This window comes from Camellia sinensis, chromosome 1 (genome assembly GCF_055761805.1).
Source record: "Camellia sinensis isolate YWXY chromosome 1, ASM5576180v1, whole genome shotgun sequence".
In the NCBI taxonomy this organism is placed as follows: Eukaryota; Viridiplantae; Streptophyta; class Magnoliopsida; order Ericales; family Theaceae; genus Camellia; species Camellia sinensis.
This window is the reverse complement of record NC_138961.1, coordinates 104,390,728-104,410,085: the sequence shown is the minus strand read 5'-3', so window position 1 is coordinate 104,410,085 and position 19,358 is coordinate 104,390,728. Positions and strand designations below refer to the sequence as shown.

The 19,358-nt window shown below is 47.3% G+C and overlaps 1 protein-coding gene across 1 annotated transcript; it reads left to right on the top strand.

Annotated features, from left to right (window-relative positions):
• Positions 1–17,656: 17,656 nt before the first annotated feature.
• On the top strand, positions 17,657–18,745 carry LOC145789886 (uncharacterized). Its single transcript, XM_082867459.1, has 3 exons — positions 17,657–18,241; positions 18,324–18,422; positions 18,631–18,745. The coding sequence occupies exons 1-3, from the start codon at positions 17,837–17,839 to the stop codon at positions 18,706–18,708; spliced, it is 582 nt and encodes a 193-aa protein (XP_082723585.1). The 5' UTR covers positions 17,657–17,836; the 3' UTR covers positions 18,709–18,745.
• The last annotated feature ends 613 nt before the right edge of the window (positions 18,746–19,358 follow it).

Here is a 19,358-nt window from a genome sequence, read left to right as displayed (position 1 = left end):
CGTAGTTCAGGCTCTGGTTCACTCGTGTATTAACCCTCACATTTTACGCTCTAACTTTTGCCAATGCCGTCCTTTGCAGGTTTTCAACCTTATGAGCTCAGTTTTTATAATTTCAAATTTTCTGTGCTCTAACTTTTGCCTAGGTCACCCTTTCAGGTTTTCGGCCTAGCATGCCTCTCAGGGGTAATATTTCTTCAATTTGTCCATGTTGATCGGCTGTGAGAACTCTAGGCCATCTAGGTCTATCAGAATGACAGCTCTACCTGACCAAATGGACTTGATGATGTACGGACCAGTCCAATTAGGTCCGAACTTGCCCCTAGGGTCGTGGATGGGAGCTCGGTTATCTTTGAGCACCAAATCTCCTTCTTTCAAATTCCGGGACTTAACCTTCTTATTGAAAGCCCTGGCAATTCGGCGTTGATAACCTTGAACATGGTACAGTGCTTTCAGCCTTCTCTCATCAAAGAGCATGAGTTCTTCAAATCTGCTCTGCTGCTAATCTGCTTCGGCTATCTGACACTCAGCCAGCACTCTCAATGATGGAACCTCGATTTCAATAGGTAGAACGGCCTCCATCCCATAAACCAATGAATACGGAGTCGCTCCAGTAGAAGTTCTAATCGAAGTCCAGTAACCCCACAGAGCAAATTGCAGCTTATCTGGCCAGTTCTGGTAGGTCTCCACCATCTTCTGCAAATTGTGTTTGATGTTCTTGTTGGCGGCCTCAACTGCTCCGTTGGTCTGCGGTCGATATGTAGATGACTTGTGAAAAGTCACGTTGTATTTCTCCAACAAGTCAATCACTTCCTTCTTGAAGTAGGAACCATTATCTGAAAATGATCTCGTTCGGGACCCCATAGCGACAGATGATGTTGTTTCTGATAAACTTTGCAACGTGCGACGCTTTCAACACCGCATAAGATTGGGCCTCAACCCACTTTGTGAAATAGTATATCGCGACCAGAATGAATTCATGCCCATTGGACCCCTTTGTAGTGACAGCCCCGATCACATCGATTCCCCAAACTGAAAATGGCCATGGCGAAGTCATATTGTACAGCTTCGACGGCGGGATATTCATGCGGTTTGCATGGATCTGACATTTGTGGCATCGCCGAACAAAGCCGATACAATCCTCCTCCATGGTGGACTAGTAGTAACCCTGTCTGAGGATTTTCCGGGCTAGCATCACCCCGTTCACATGTGCTCCGCATTCTCCTCTATGGATGGCCACCATTAGGCGCTTCGACTCTTCAGCCTTAACACACAGCTTATGCATTCTTAGATGACCTCTCTTGTACAATTTACCCCCACAGATGATGAACTGAACGGCCATTCTTCTGATTGTCCTTTTATCCTTGGCATTTGCCCCTGGTGGATACGCCTCCTTTTCTAAGAAGTTCCAAACATCGTAGTACCAGGGGTTCTCATCTTGAATCTCTTCTATGGCGGCAATTGACTCGTAGGCCGGTGAAAACTTCTGGTCAATAATGATCGGACGCATCTGGACTCCAAAAGGGATGTCTATTATGGAAGATAGAGTTGCTAGTGAATCTGCGAACCTGTTGTTTTCTCTTAGTAGATGAGCGAAGTTCAGCTTCTCAAACTGAGGAATCAGCAGGTCCAAGGTCTGATGGTGCATTCTCATCTTTTCTTCTTTGACTTTCCAATCTCCTTTCACTTGAGATACAACAAGGTTCGAGTCCCCGATGACGTCCAACCGTTTTGCCCCTAGTTCTAGGGCTGCTTCTAAACCAGCAATGCATGCTTCATACTCGGCTTCGTTGTTCGAGACTTTGAATCGGAGTTTAAATGCTAAAGGGATGCAGGAATTGTCGGGTGCTATCAGCAACACCCCTATCCCATACCCATACTGCTTTGACGCTCCGTCAAAGTACATTGTCCAAAACTCATCTTCGATATGCAAAATGGCCTCGTTTGGGAATAGGTACTCAACTGCTTCATCCCTTTCCATTGGGTGATCGGCTAGGAACTCCATTACCGCTCTCCCCTTCACTAACTTGCGAGTCACATACTTCAGATCGAATTTGGAAAGTAACAGCAACCAACGAGCTAGCCTACCCGTAAGTACCGGTTTCATGAAGAGATATTTGATGGGATCTAATCTTGAAACCAACATTACAGAGTGAGCTAACAGGTAGTGCCGCAACTTCCTGGTGTCCCATACCAAGGCTAAGCAAGCCTTTTCCAATGGTGTGTAGCGGGTTTCATACTCCAGCATTTTCTTGCTCAGATAGTAGATAGCCCTCTCCACCTTGTCTCCAGATTCTTGCGCAAGCATGCAGCCCATCGTAGTTTCAGTCACTGAAAGGTACAAAATCAACGGTTTTCCCGGCTCAGGTGGTGATAACACGGGTGGGTTCTGTAAGTATTCTTTGATCCGTTCAAAAGCAGCTTGGCATCGGCCGTTCCATTGGAACTTCTTTCCTTTCTTCAGGAGACCAAAAAGTGGTTCACAAGTCAAGGTTAATTTTGAGATAAACCGTCTTATGAATTGCACTTTACCTAGAAAGCCTCGCACCTCCTTTTCAGTCCTTAGTGGTGGCATTTCTAAGATGGCCTTGATTTTGGAAGGGTCGACTTCGATACCTCTCTGTGTAATTAGAAACCCCAGTATTTTCCCTGCTGTAACACCGAACGTACACTTCTGAGGATTCAGCCACAACCGAAATTCTCTATTCCTTTGGAAGAACTTTTGCAAGGCGGTGTAGTGGCCCTCTCTTTCTTTGGACTTGACAATCATATCGTCCACATACACCTCAACCTCTTTGTGGATCATGTCATGCAATATTGTGGTCACGGCCCGTTGATATGTAGCTCCAGTGTTTTTCAACCCAAATGGCATCACCCTGTAACAGTAAGTCCCCCACGGGGTGGTGAAAGCTGTTTTCTCTCGGTCTTCAGGTGCCATCATTATCTGATTATAGCCCGAGAATCCATCCATGAACAAAAGCAAAGCATGCCCCGCTGTGAAGTCCACTAACTCATCAATATGCGGCAAGGGAAAGTCGTCCTTCGGACTGGCTCTATTCAAATCCCTGAAATCCACGCATACCCGGATCCTGCCATCCTTCTTCGGCACCGGAACAATGTTGGCCAACCAAGTTGGGTATTCGGATACCAGCAGGAACCCTGCGTCAATTTGCTTGTTGACCTCTTCTTTAATCTTGAGGGCCCAGTCCGGACAGATCCTTCTGGGTTTCTGTTTAAAGGGTCGGGCCTCTGGGTCAAGAGGGATCCAGTGTTGTACAATCTCAGGATCGATTCCAGGCATGTCTTCGTAGGACCACGCGAAAACATCTTTGAAATCTTTTAATAAAGCAACTAAGCGCTCGCATTCCTCCGAAGACAATGTGGACCCGATCTGGACCAACCTCGGGTCCTCCTCAGTACCAACATTAACAGTAGTGATTTCATCAACTAAAGGTTTAACAAATCTTTCCTGCTCTTGATCAATTAAGCGTTGCAAAACCGGAGGAATTTCTTCCTCGTCGTTTTCATCAAAATTTTGAAAGTCTTGATTAATACAATAAATCAAGGGCACAAAAAAGTACTCAGAAACCACATCCATTCCATTCTCATTAAGCATTTCCAAATCTTCCGATTCTTCTGTTACAACAGACTCAAAAGAGAAAGAAAAAGACGACCTAGACAGGATTGTGGCATCCGGGTTATCATCCCCAGGAATACCGGACTCAGACTCAGACGAGCTGGAACCTGATTCTGACTCCACAGACTCGGTGGAATCAGATTCCGGCTCACTACCTGACCCGGTGCTGCTTGACAAAAATCCCTCCTCGTACTGTCAGATGAGAGAGGATGGATGCATCCAAAATACTTGTAAGTAGGCTCGCAGCCGTTTCATTCCCAATCATGGACACTGAGAAGTTATCCCCCAAGCACTTCTGTACGATCGGAGGATCTAAAAGTACACAAGCTAGTGCTACCCCCATTTCAATTTCAGCGCTCTCGGAATCCACATTTTTACACTGCTCAACCTCAGCTGATGGGTTGTCTGCTCCTCGGCAACATCATCCCGGGATAACTGCAGGTCGAAGAAGATCTCAAAACCTGGAAAGGGCTTTCTCTCCGCATTCAACCATGGCTCGGGGAAGCCGCAGAATGGAAAATCCTCCCCTTCCCAGATGAAGCGTCCGTTTAGGGTACCCTGAATGGGTCGGTGCATTAACTCATATGACTTCCCTGCCTGCTTTGCTCTGGCTCTTCCAGCCATTTCCTTGCCTTTCCTCACCCAGTCCTCTTTGGTGGGCAGATAACCCAAGCCAAAGGTATGCGGGTTGTGTGGCACTTCGGCCGATACTGCGATGCCTTTCCGCCCACTCTTTCCCAATCCCATCTCGGGGATGTGTTGAAGCTTGTCCATGAGGTATATTGATTGTGCGTTGACATACGCCCCCTCATCAACAACCAAGATATTTTGCACGACTCGAGCCTCAGCCAGAGTAAACCCCGATAAGAACACATCCTCCGTGCCGTGCTCGATTTCCAAGACTAGTGTAGACACCTTCGGCGGCGGATGGATTGATGAATTTCAAAAAACTATGGCTACCCCCTTCCCATGAGGGTATTTCAACATTTGGTGCAAGGTGGAAGAAACTGCTTTTACCTGGTGCAACCACGGTCACCCCAAAAGTAGGTTAAAGGTTGCAGGAACGTCCAAGACATGGAAATCGATCTTGTGTTGTCCAGGACCAACCTGGGTCTGAATTTTGACAGTCCCTATCACCTCCCTGCTTGTGTTATCATATGCCCGAATCACCTGGGCAGTTGGCACGAAGTCCGCGGGCTTCAACCCGATTGCATATGTCGTCCTCGACGGGCACACATTAATTGCGGATCCCGTGTCGACAAGAACCACCGGTACCCACTTGCCTCTACATTCCACAAAGATGTAGAGAGGTTTGTTGTGATTTGCGCCCTCAGGCGATAGTTCTTTGTCAGAAAAGGTCAACGTCGGGGAACCTCCTCCTGGAAAAACCAATCCAACAAGCTATTTAGGCGTGGTGTCTATCGAGAGTTTGGCCTTGTCCATGGCTGAAAGGATGGCCTGTCTATGTACTCGAGAAGCCATAAGCAGTCTCCAGATGGAGATGCCTGCTTGTATCTTTTTCAACTGTTTAAACACAGCCTCTTCTTAGAGTTGCTTCTCTTTCTGTTTCTCTGCCTCCTTGTCCTTCCTGGATGCCTCTGGCTGATCTAGGTGTGGGGGCTTGAAATACCGCCCACTCCTAGTCATATGGTCAACTTCACCAATGTACCAGGTATCAGCCGGTTGATTGTTTCCCTAGTTCTTATCCGTGTGGGCAAGACATAGATCATCTTCCTCCCATCGCATTCCATCGGCAGCCAACAGATACCTGTCCGGCTCCGTTACCACTGTCCTTGTACTCACAGTACCTTCTGTCCATGTGTTCGTAGCACCCTCTGTTCTTGTGCACACAACACTTTCAGTCCCCACAGGGGCCTTGGCTTTTCTGGCTCTTTCGGAGTCCTCAATTCCTTCCCCTTCTAGCTGCGTCAATGCAGTCTGTTGTTCAACATCTCTTATATTCAAAATGCCCAGATCCCGAGCAAAATTCTTGGCACCGGCGCTCTCCGGCGATGTATTCTGATCTCCGATCCTTCCGGCCACAATTGATGTCCTTGCCCCTGACGGGCCCTTTTCCAGCTGAGATTCTTCAACAATATCTGGTTGGTCATCAAGCCACCTCGTAACCACTGCCGACTCCTCAAAATCAAACCAGTTGACTGTCGGGTCCTCCAGATCTTGTTCGTTGAAAATTTGAAGGTTAGCAATGTCCCTTTCCAGAACTGCTAAGTCATCTATCCTCTGATCAAGTCCATCCCCCCGTAGTACACAAATTTCTGCCCCCACCTGGCCTAATCTGACCTATTGACGCAATGTAGCCACTCGGATTGTATCCCTCCTCAACAAAGCTCCCCAGTTCCTCAGTCCCTGAATCCACTGTACCACTTTCCTCCGAAATCATCCCTATTCTGTCTTTGACAGTCACCACCATTGGTTTGGGTTGGGTTCGGGAGATGTCCAACATGCACAAGTCAGTGCTATCAGGAAGGAACACCTCCAGCTTGGGTAGGTGGGACGGGGTGATATATATGCTGGGGTCGTATGACATGACCCCGGTCTGGATAAAGTTGATTCGTTTGGGAGGTGGAGCTTGGTTGTGTGGTGGGAGAGGATTGGTTGTGACGTTGGGTTTTTCTGGAGGTACAATCACCCTGTTGTCAACGAGATCCTGAATCTCGTGATGCAAACTAAAACATTGGTCGGTGTCATGATCATGTTGTTGGTGATATGCGCAGTATTTGGCTGGGTTATGGGAGAGAGGAAGTGGATTTGGCAATGGCCTTGGCTCCAGGGGCTTCAAGTGCCCTTTCCTGATTAATACCCCCAGAGCTTTGGACAGGGGCATATATGATGGAGTGAAGGTTCTTTGGCCTTGAGGTTGGTATTTGGTTGTTTGTGTGTTACTTCCGAACGAACCAGAGAATGATGTACCTGCCAGGGTTCTTGGAGGGGTGGTGGTGACCATGCTTACTTCCGAAGCTCTAACAGTTGCAGCATTGCTTGTGCCTGCATTGTTGTTTCGGTTTAAAGTTCTTTTGGGTTGCTCTTTGTCATTGTCAATCAAGCCCTGCTTCAAGGGGTCCTCGATCTGTACTCCCATCTCATGTAGATCTGAAAAGGTAGGGAAGGGAAGCACGATCATTTTCTGCATCAGTTTGGGTTGGAGGTTGCACACAACCATCCGTATTTGATCCTTATCCGCCGGCCTTATGGTCATCATTGAGGCCTTGGCCCTCCAGCGGGTTACGAATTCAGAGAAACTCTCCTTAGGCTCCTGCCTTGTTGTCTCGAGATCACAGGTTGTAATCTCGATCTGCGTGTTATAGGAGTACTGTGCAATGAAAGCCTCGGCCATCTCATCCCAGTTCCGCTTGACATCGTCTTCCAATTTTGCATACCAGATGGCTGCCACACCTGACAGGGTCCGGCCAAACAATGAAAGATTTTGTAGTCTGGTGAGGCCCATCGGCCTTAGTATGTCCGAAAACAAACGTAGATGCACCATGGGATCCCCGGACCCGTCAAAGCGGTCGATTTATGGCATCTTGAACCGATCTGGCAGCGTCACAGCCGCGTCGGTATACCCGTCCTCAATGTCTGGGATGAACTTTACCCCTTGGGATTTCTTAAACAACTTTTCAAGCTTGCTCAACTTCAACACTGTAGGGTCCACCTCGAACTCAAAGGGAGAGTCCGGTTGATTGATAGGCGTAGGTGCCTTGGATAGTTGAGGTAGAATCGGGGGCGGAGCCAGCCCTGTTGGGATGTCTGTATCCTCCTGGATATTCTGGACATTTGGTGTCTCACCGGGTATCGGAACTCTTGGTGGGGGAGGAGCTTTGTGTGAAGTTGATGCTCCGGCTTGCTACTGTAGCCGGGTAATTAGCTCTGCCTGTTGGGCCATGACAACGGCCTGCTGTTTGGAAAATTTCGCTTGTCGAACAGCGTCCTCCTGCATGGCTTTCATGCTCTCCTGGAGCTGACGCACCATTTCTTCCATTCCTGCCATACTGCCCTGATCTATCTGAACTACCGGTATGTCTATCTTTGTAGTAGACTCGGAAATCTCAACCTGACTGTTCAAAGACCATTGATCTGGCAATCTCGGTACTGATACACTGCATCTTTCCAACGTCCGCCTGACAACCGGGGGTAAGGAATAGAACACTGGTTGTCCGTCTACCAGATCCTCAGATCGATGGAGCCGACGACCTCTAGTCCAGAGTTCTTGGGGAATATCTGCTTGGTCGGAAGCAATTGTGCCAAACTACCTAGCAAAAAGATAAATAAAGCAATAATAAGGAAAGAAACAACCAGACAAACGGACAGCATAACAGCGTAAATAAACACACAACACACAGTTGGGCATCACAACACACAGTTGATAAGCTGAATAGACTGTTCTCAAACACTGATCATTGTTCCCAAATCACTGCCCCCAAAACTGAATCTGATACCCGTAGATAACTGATTCCCAAAATACTGAACTGGTGCCCTCAAGCCTGATACCCAGACTTGCAAACTGATAAATGCATTCCTGTAGAGACGCACTTTCAAAGCACATAGCAAGCAAGTGACAGCCAAAACACCCCTATGTTGGGGTAAGGTTTCCCTGTCCTATTTTGTCAAGAGCTAGGGTTTCACTAGGCACGCAGCGGTTTCAAACAATCTATAATCGGGTAAGCAACCTGTCTTAGCTTGGAATGGTCACTATGGATTCTGAATATGCACTAGGTCGAATGGTCAAAAAGGGTGCCCTGGTAAAAATCGAGGTTTGTGTTCCCATCGTGCCAGAGCCCGTAACCGGTCAGCCTTATGGCACGCTTCCTGTAGACGTCCCCGAACGCCCCGGGAGGAACGAGCTCCCGTTCTGTTCATTAGGGGTCACTACAGCTCGGACTCTTAAAATGTCACGGTTCCCAATCTGAACCAAAGAGTCCAAATCCGGCAAATCGTTTTGAGAAACTGATTTCTTGAAAAAGTAGTGCCAAATATGGACTGCTTTGCCAGATACAGAGTCGCCACCTAAATATTTTATTTTGGGAAATTTAGGAAACCCTGACTCGGTGCCGAGAGGCCACGTGTCCGTCATCACCAAAGTTGCCTCGGCTCGGGAACTTGGGTACGATTGGGGAAGGTCACTTCGTGAGCACCCCCGCTCGCCCTGTCATAGACCGGCCTCTACTAACCATGATATCAATTTTTGAAAACATTGTGAGTTCTTATTCCGGTTATTAGCCTAGGTTACTATGTGATGCTCACAGCATATAAGTATAGACTGGGTCACCCAAATTGGAACAAAACATTTCATGCTTGTTTTTGAAAATGGTTTGCTACCCGCAGGTAGGCTTGAAACATTTGATGATTTATTCCAATTCAGAATAACCCAACCTTCACCCACAGGCATTCAGGCAGTTATATCACATAAGCACATAGCCTCATGGTAAGCATGCTATTCATGGCAACACTCACACGCATGCAAGGATGCTAAAACGTAAAACTCACCGAGTACTCCAAGCCAAAATAGAAACCACATTAGAAATCATGCATGATCCTAAGTATACAAAAATGCTTAGTGCAACACATGCAAAATGCAACTATAACAGGCTCGGCTATTCGAAGATGGTATATGAAATACTACAGCTATCATGTATTCAATTTGGAATTGAAAGTACAATGCAGTTAGTATGATGCGCCGAGTCCGGTGCATGCAATACAGATGAATGATGCAAACATGCTGTCATACTGTATGCTAATTTAAACATGCCCTAATCTAACCATCGTAAGCAGATAAATAAAAGGGAGAAAGACGTGGGGTTGGAAGACATACAACACACTCACGCACACTTATTACAGTTGTGCCCTCACTCGGAGGGTCCGAATAAATAATACAGTCCAAATATTACAGTCCCAAATAAAAGAATATTACAGTCCAAAATATTACAAAATTCTAATTAATTAACAAATTAAATAAGAAAACAAGTAAAACTGGCGTGCAAGCCAGGGACTGTCTTGCTTCTGATGGATGATGTATGTCCGGATTGTCTTGCGCGGAAATCCACCGGAATGCCCCAATTAGCCTCTGTTTACACCTGTTCTTGAAATGCGTGCCAAGCCCCGAAAAGTTGCTGATTCTTCGTTTTGCTGCAACAGAGAGCAGGAAAGGGGCATAGCAATGTATTTGCACAGATATATGCATGTCTCGATCCTCGTGCCACCAATCACGCATACCGAGGCATGATGGCCGAGGAGTCGAAATGCACAACTCAATATAGGATGAATGCACATGAAACTACAGCTAAAACCTAACTCCATCATGGATAATCCGGAGTGTCGGTGACTGGGGGAATTGAGACACATTCCGTCACTCGGAGTACGAAATGTACCTCGTTTCCCGTGCCCGGGCTAACTCCTATTCCGGACACGATGCAATATGCATGATATGCATGAAATGCAACTAAGATGCAATCCTAACATACACAATGCTATGAAAATGAGATGTCTCGAAATGCGTGCACACGGGCACGCAAACTGAGGTAATGGCAGAAACAATGCGAATGACATGAAAATGAGATGCCTCGAAATGCGTGCACGTGGGCACGCAAACCGAGGCGATGATATGTGTCTCGAAATGCTTGCACGCAGGCACGCGAACCGAGGCGATGATATGTGTCTCAAAATGTGTGCACACGGGCACGCAAACCGAAGCGATGATATGTGTCTCGAAATGTGCACACACGGGCACGCAAACTGAGGCGATGATATGTGTCTCGAAATGCGTGCACGCGGATACGCAAACCGAGGCGATGATATGTGTCTCGAAATGCGTGCACACGGGCACGCAAACCGAGGCGATGATAAAATATGATGAAATGACATGGAAATGACAAATGGGCTTATACCAACATGAGTGAGCCTCAGCCACACTCACATAGGATGCCGGCGGATAAAAATGGAGTGCCTCGAAATGCGTGCACACGGGCATGCAAACCGAGGCGATGATAAAATATGATGAAATGACATGGAAATGACAAATGGGCTTATACCAACATGAGTGAGCCTCAGCCACACTCACATAGGATGCCGGCGGATAAAAATGGAGTGCCTCGAAATGCGTGGACACGGGCACGCAAACCTAGGTGATGATAAAATATGATGAAATGACATGGAAATGACAAATGGGCTTATACCAACATGAGTGAGCCTCATCCACACTCACATAGGATGCCGGCGGATAAAAATGGAGTGCCTCGAAATGCGTGCACGCGGGCACGCAAACCGAGGCGATGATAAAATATGATGAAATGACATGGAAATGATAGCAATCATTCTAACAGAATTTCAGCAACAAAATATGGGGGAAAACAGTCCCGAAATGAAGCGAAATGATACCAAATGCAAGGAATTGTCCCGAAATGCAACAATAGGCACCCGAAATGGCCTATAGCTATGCCAAACATGCACAATATGGACATGTAATGCAAAGACAGAAGCTAGACAGTCCCAAAAAAGGCACTTTCACAGTTATAAACATGGCCAAACAGCAAGCATAGGTATGGCAAAAATAGCATGCAAGAATAGGGGCCAAAAGAGGGGTAATGAAGCAAGTGATACAAACAAAACCCAAACTGAAAAATTTCCTTCTACAACACTGAAGAGGGACCAAAAATATGAATATTTACAGTTTATGGAAGACCTCAAATCAGTATAAAAACATGCTAAAAGTGTGATGCAAAATTAGGCTCAAAAGTGGCTATAACATGAGGTATACAAAATAATCACCAAACAGCCAAAGACCCTTAATAAAACATGTAGAATGGACCAAAATAAGCACTTTTACAGAACTGTAAAATGGCCAAAAACAAAAACATGGTAGGCTAACTAAACATGCAAGAATGGGGAATAAAAGGGAGATATAACATGAAGTGACCTATGGAAGCCCCAAACCATGAAAGGACATAAATGAAAAATGAAGTATGGACCAAAATAAGGACTTTTTCAGAACTGTAAAATGGCCAAAAACAAAAGCATGGTAGGCTTCCATTGCATGCAAGAATGGGGAAGAAAAGAGGAGTATAAAGGTAGGTACAACATGGAAACCCCAAATGGTGTTGAGCCCTTCTTCAATGTTGAAGAGGGGCTCAAAATAGGCCTAATATCAGTTTACAACATGCTCGAAAACAGATTGCTCATGGGTCAAAAATAGCATGCAAAACTATGACATACAAGAGGGTCAATGAAGCAAGTGTGTCATGGAAGGCTCAAACAGGGTTGAGCCCTTAATGAAAAGTGAAGATGAGCTCAAAAGAGGTCCCTTTTCAGTTAGGGCCGGAGCTTGAAACAAAAAGAAAGTGGGGCTTAGAAATAGATCAAGAAAAAGGGTCAAAAGGGTAAAAGTATTACTTACCCTTGAAGACCCAAACTTTTGTTGCTTCTTGGATGGATTTGCAGCTTCTTTGGCCTTTGAGAAACCTTCCTTGTTTCTGGAAATGAGGTGGTGGTGGTAGAGCTTGGTGGTGTAGAAGGAATGATGGTTAGGGACTTAGGGTTTTTCAAAGAATTGAGAAGGATGAAGATGGAGTTGAGTATGGAGACTTGAAGAACAATTTTTCTAACCCTTGTAAGTGAAGCCACCAGCTGGTTATAAGGGTTCAAAAGGGGGTGTAAAGGTGGGGGAAAAGGAGAGCAAAATTCCCCCACAAAATATCCCCCGGATAAATATCTTTTCTGGGGGATATTGCCCCACAGCTGTAAAGTGCACAGTGCAAGGAACACGGCCGGCCTCTTACTTTTGCTCCAGGTGGCCGGCCGGCCACACCCCCTAGCCGGCCGGCTAGGGGTCAAAAGGTTCAATCATATTTCCTGGCCGGCCAGCAACTGGTGAGGTACTCCTATGTGTGTACAACACAACCATGTGGTTAAAAGTCCAAGAAAGTGGGTCCAAGGGGTTCAACATTAGCCCGGAAGAAAGGGGTCAAAAGGGTCAGGTAACCTTAATGGCCGGCCACCAACTTTTAGGGGCCTCCCATGTGTGAAGATCACAGATATGTGGTTGAAAGTTCAAGAATGTGGGCCCAAGGGGTTCAACATTAGCCCGGAAGAAAGGGGTCAAAAGGGTCAGGTAACCTTAATGGCCGTCCACCAAATTTTAGGGGACTCCCATGTGTGAAGATCACAGATATGTGGTTGAAAGTTGGCAACATTAACTCCAAGGTGTTCAACATTAGCCCGGAAGTCAGAAAAACGGGCGTCGGAGGGCCTCGGAGGAGATATAACTGGATGCTGCAACAATTGCTGGCCTCCCACCCTTCAGTGACCTCTCCAGTGATAAAACAGAGGTACCTGCCAAAAATGAACGAAAACCGTTGCAAAACGAATGCTCGGGGACCAAAACACGCAGTTCGGGGTCCCGAAAATGGGCTGTTAAGCACCGAAAGTGGCATTCGACCACGAAGTGGGTTTCTCAGACCCCAGTGTCCCTCAAAAGGGAGAAAATAAGATGTATGCCAAAAACCGGAGCAATAGGAGATGGTTAAGCGGTCCCGAACCGAGGCACACGGCCTGACGGCTCCGAAAACCGGAAACCGGACTCCGAAATAGGAAAAATGGCCTACGGCCACCAAATGTAGCCTACGGACATTGAGAGATGGCCTACGGGACCTCTCCCTTCCCTCAGGAAAAGAAACAAAGAAAACCGAGTCTGGTTCGCAAACCGAGGCAAGGTACAGAAGAGGGTTCGGAAGTCCGGAGGCAGGGCTCACGGCCGCAACTCTGAAACTTCTGAACAAGCACATTATGCAACATCACCAAGCGCTCAATCGGTGACGTCTGAGTCTTAAGGTCGGTCAAAAATGGGGTGTCTACAGTTGCCCCTCTTTGACAGAACTCGGAAGTCACAAGTGACGGGAGTGAATGTCAAAGCCCAGAGACGACCCATTTTTGACAAGGCCGAAGACTTAGACAAACATACGGGATAGACAGAGATGTGCCCGCAGGCATGCCCGCAGGCAGGGGGCAAAATGCAAATGAAAATGCAAGAAGATGAAGGTAACCCAATGATCGTGCAAATGCAGCAAGCTGTAATGAAGCAAGTATTCGCAAATAGATGCAACAGTTTTAAGCAAGAATGCAAAGCAACAACTACATTTCATGCAGTTAAGAATGCGGAGGATCATTCAATCCCCGCCACGTCTCACACGGAGAAGATACGATACCTGCGCGATTCGTCTGGTCGCACCAGCCTCAATTGAACCGTACATACAATATCGTGCCTGCAAAAGAGAGAAATTGCAACAAGTACAATATGCTACCAACATATATTTAATGTGATTTCGAAAGTTCGACACACGCAGTGCCGGTGAGTGAATGCATCGCAATGCAAGAATGGAACATGCGTGACAAAGCATGCTCAAACATGGAGGTATGCCAATATCAAGAAATGTACATAACAAGACAAGTATGCTCATGAGAATGCAAGTTATGTACATGATAACGCGAAACGAGCATGAATCAGGGTGTTCACTTGTCATGAAACAACGAGTACGGAAACACGTGTTTCGGCGAAGGCAACTCAATCGCGGCCTCCGATCCACTTCCCTGAAAGGTTACAACTCATTCAAAAGGATACACTTTGATTTCGATGAATGATGATGAGACATATGTCAGAACTTGAAGCTGAAGTCCCGACGGAGCAATTTCGCGACCGGAAGTGTACTTTTCTTGAACTTTTTCAGGTCCCGGGAACTCCGATCTTCCTCAAAATTTGCAGAGAGCTAGGTGGGCATGTGGGGAACATGGCCGGCCATTTATCTTCCCAAGGGGAGGTGGCCAACCGGTTTCCAATAAAGCTAAAGGCTGGCCGGCCATTTCTGCAAAAAGAAGATAGCTGGCCGGCTAGGAATAGGGGCCGGCCGGCCATGTGCTTTATCCGGGGGTATTTTGGTCTTTTTCCCTCCTTTTTGCATGCTTCTTCAACGAAGGCTTGAGGCCTATAAAAGGCAGCCGAGGCCCCTTCCTTTTCTTGCCTTCTACAACACTTTCCTCTCCAGATCTGAGTTTCACGCGCGTTTTCCAACGCCCCGCGCAAATTGTTTTCGCAAAAACACTCAGTTTCAAGCACTTTGAAGCGATTAAATTCCGGCTTCGGAGCTTCTTTTTGCATTTTCGCCACTTGAGGTAAGTTTGTCTCAATATTTGGAATATTTTCTCGGGAGTTGACTTTTGTTGACTTTTCATTTCCCGAGAGTTGACTTTTGTTGACTTTTTCCAATTTTGGCCCATTTTGCTCATTTCTGCTCCCTTTTACAGATTCTTTGAAAATGGCGGGCAATTCTCCCCACGGCGGAGGTCTTCCAGGTGCCGGAGATGATTTCGATCCCCTGACTCTACCCCCGAGGACCCGACCTTTCATTCCCGGGAAGTACCGTTCGCCAGCACATGTCCTCCCTCGTGCTGTCTTTCGTCATTTTACTAGCTTTGACGAGCGAGCACCCGTGGATCTGCTTCTCCGAGAGCCGGAGCATCACCTCTCTCACGAGGCTCGATAGGTATTTACTTCATTTTCTGTATTTTTCCTAGATTTCGCACCTTTGCCATGCTTGAACACGCAGTTTAGCTTATGATATAGTACTTTGCTTGCATCCTGAACATGTAGTTTCAACATTCGAATTTCTGAACACTCGGCTCATTAATTAATTGCGAACACACAGCCCACATTAGAACACACGGCTCAAACACTGATTTGTCGAACACACAGCCCGAATTCGAAAGTGAACACACAGCCCACACTTCAAATTTTCTGAACACGCAGCCCAGATTAGATAGTGAGCCCACACTAGTTGAAATTTGAACACGCAGCCCAAACTTTAAATTTTCTGAACACGCAGCCCAGATAGATAGTGAACACGCAGCCCACAATTTAACTGAAAGTTGAACACGCAGCCCAAACTTCAAATTTTCTGAACACGCAGCCCAGATAGATAGTGAACACGCAGCCCACAATTTTAAACTGAAAGTTGAACACGCAGCCCAAACTTCAAATTTTCTGAACACGCAGCCCAGATAGATAGTGAACACGCAGCCCACAATTTAAACTAAAAGTTGAACACGAAGCCCAAACTTCAAATTTTCTGAACACGCAGCCCCGATAGATAGTGAACACGCAGCCCACAATTTAACTGAAAGTTGAACACGCAGCCCAAACTTCAAATTTTCTGAACACGCAGCCCAGATAGATAGTGAACACGCAGCCCACAATTTTAACTGAAAGTTGAACACGCAGCCCAAACTTCAAATTTTCTGAACACGCAGCCCAGATAGATAGTGAACACGCAGCCCACAATTTTAACTGAAAGTTGAACACGCAGCCCAAACTTCAAATTTTCTGAACACGCAGCCCAGATAGATAGTGAACACGCAGCCCACAATTTAAACTGAAAGTTGAACACGCAGCCCAAACTTCAAATTTTCTGAACACGCAGCCCAGATAGATAGTGAACACGCAGCCCACAATTTTAACTGAAAGTTGAACACGCAGCCCAAACTTCAAATTTTCTGAACACGCAGCCCAGATAGATAGTGAACACGCAGCCCACTATTTAACTGAAAGTTGAACACGCAGCCCAAACTTCAAATTTTCTGAACACGCAGCCCAGATAGATAGTGAACACGCAGCCCACAATTTAACTGAAAGTTGAACACGCAGCCCAAACTTCAAATTTTCTGAACACGCAGCCCAGATAGATAGTGAACACGCAGCCCACAATTTTAACTGAATTTGCATGTAGCTTATTTCACTTCATCGGCATACAGCCCATTTCATCTCATTGGCGCACAGCCCATTCATTTTCATTGGTACACAGCCCATTCATTTCATTGGCGCACAGCCCATTCATTCTCATTGGCGCATTCATTCTCATTGGTACACAGCCCATTCATTCTCATTATTGACACATGTATTCGTTCTGAATGCAGGTTGGTTCCCGCAGTGTGCGGGAGTATGGTTCCACCATCGCACGGGACTGGTATGCCGAGTTCCCGGAGGCCGTCCGAGATTTGGTAGATTTGGCAGGATTCGGACCCTTCTGCGTCGGGTTGTCACGTTGTCCTGCCAGGAGGACGCTGATGGCAGCCTTGGTAGAGAGATGGTGGGACACCACCAACTCCTTTCATTTCTCTGCTACCGGGGATATGACCATGACCCCTTTTGACTTCGCTGTATTGACCGGCTTAGACGTCGGAGGTTGGTCCATCCCCTACGATGAGGATATGGGCGAGTGGGAGGCCGCCTGGATGTATCTATTGGGGGCTCACCCACCTGTTGACAGGGTCTCTGGGAGAGTCTGATACACTTGGTTCTCTTCCCATTTCCGGCGGGCGGAGATGGTGCCTGAGACTCCCGAGGAGACAGAGCAGTATGCCCGTGGTTTCCTGATGTTCCTCTTCGGGACTACCCTGTTCGCCGACAGAGGGAACACAGTTGGGCTATATTTTCTGAGCGCTCTAGTCGACCTATCACAGGTCCAACGATATGACTGGGGTGGCGCCGGCCTGGCTACCCTTTACTTTTATATGAGCGCGACCTCCCGCGGGCGGGACGACTTACTTGGCGGCTACTGGAGAGCCTGGGAGGTACTTTTCTGTCCCCTTTGATTTACATTTCGGCTTTTCATTACTTGTACATTGCACACACAGCGCACTTTTACAGTCTGTATTTTGCTCTCAGCATTTCGTACTTGCATTCTGCAGTGTTTTTCTCAGCTATGGGTCTATGTATACTTCCCATCATTAGCCCCAGAGCTGGAGGTGGTAGGGATTCCCATGACCCCATATTCATTGGTGTTCGAGGGCCCGCACCGGCCGAGGCCTCGAGAGACCCTCCTTCGCCTGCGACAATACTTCGACACTGTGCGACATTCAGAGGTACCTCAGAACTTTCAGTTCCTTTCATTCTCATCTTTGATTTGCTCTGTATATTCTCGATTTCTGATTGGTTTATGCATTTATCATCCGCAGATCACATGGCAGCCCTGGGTGTCCCTGGGTGACGGCCTCCGACTTCAGTATACCGGAGCGTCGGGCATTTCCCAGTATAGGGTCCTGCTCGAAGGGCCGGTTGGCAGGGTATGGTTCCTGGGGGAGCGCTTTCTGCGCCAGGTATGGGGGTATCTTTCTCAGGATATTCCCGCAGTACCCCCAGCCAGTATGCGGACTGCTGACAGACTCTCTTACTCAGAGGTAGTCGGCGCCATGCTGGGCAGTGATGCTTTACTATACATTGAGGAGGGGGACTACGCCACTTACCGTCACATATATTTGATGCCTCCATTGACGGGAGCTCATATCCCGATGATGAGGCCTGCCGGTATGTCATCCTCGGGCCAGGCTCGGACTCGGGCTGCAGACGCCCCTTCCACTAGCAGGGCCGGTACATCTAGAGGTGGGAGTAGGCCGGTTCCTCCGGCTCCGTCGGTTCATCCTCATCCCGGATGGCCAGATATGCCTACTGAGTTGATGGCGTGGCAGTATGGGGCTAGCTTTCCGACTTCGATTCCACTAGAGCCTCCGATGCCCAGTGATCGATACGCCATTGATCCGGACTCACCGCTGGTATGCTCCACTTGTTTTCACTCATCATTCAAATGTTTAGACACTCTTCTGTTCACTAATGATTATGAACTCATTTTTGCAGCCATCGCGAGGGTACATGGAGGAGGTGGTTGGACTGGTGGCCACACTCGAGGGCATGGTCCTACGTAGGGAGGCACAGTTGTCTGTCGCGGGCATCCAGGTACCCTTCAGTTTTCTGGCATTTATCATACTTCTGATGACATGCTGATTTCTACTGCATCGATAGTCTACTTGTGTGGAGCACATTTGACATACACCCCACTTGTACACTGTATTTACACGCACCCACTTCATGTAGCCTTTGCTTGTATCTGCATCTGATGTATACATTTGGACTGATGTATTTGAATTGAACTCTTTGTTTTCAGATGCCTTCATGGTCCGGTCAGCCGCAGACCAGGCCACCTGGGCCTCCTTGGGGAGCTGGGCCATCTGGGCCTTTTTAGGGGGCGGGGCCATCTCGGCCTTCCCGAGGAGCCGGGCCTTCTAGGCCTTTTCGAGGAGCTCGAGGAGGGCCTGTCCGCAGACGTAGGGCTCACGTTGTGGAGGTGGAGCCTGATGAGGAAGAGGAGGATGCTGAGGAGGAGGAGGAGGCTACCGACCGTCAGTCAGAGACATCTGCTGCGGAGGGGGGCTCCGGTTTTGGCTCGGGGAATAGAGGCGAGGCTGAGGGGAATCCTGAGGATGACAGCTCTGACTCAGATGATGGTGTGGAGATTGTCCCGCAGAAGAGGATGAGGCGTGCTTCTCGCTCCCGCTCCCGAGGACTTTGATGTTGCTATTTCCTGCTTTATTTTTCTTTTTGCTAGTAGTTTGTAGCACTTTGCACATTGTTAGGCAGTTTTATTTTTTGTAAAACTTGTACCTTTGTTTGTTGTAAAGCATGATGAAATGAAATAGCTTTTGAAAAGATGTTTGTATTTTAAACTTTTAGCATCGTATCGCATCAATTTATTTTGCACAAAAAAGGAATTAAATGGTAATGTGCATTGTGTAATCACCAAGTCAGGTAGTGAACCGACGCAACAAACTAAGCAACTCAACTTACTAAGATATAACAGAATCTTTAGCAAGTTTACAACTCGATAAACAAAAT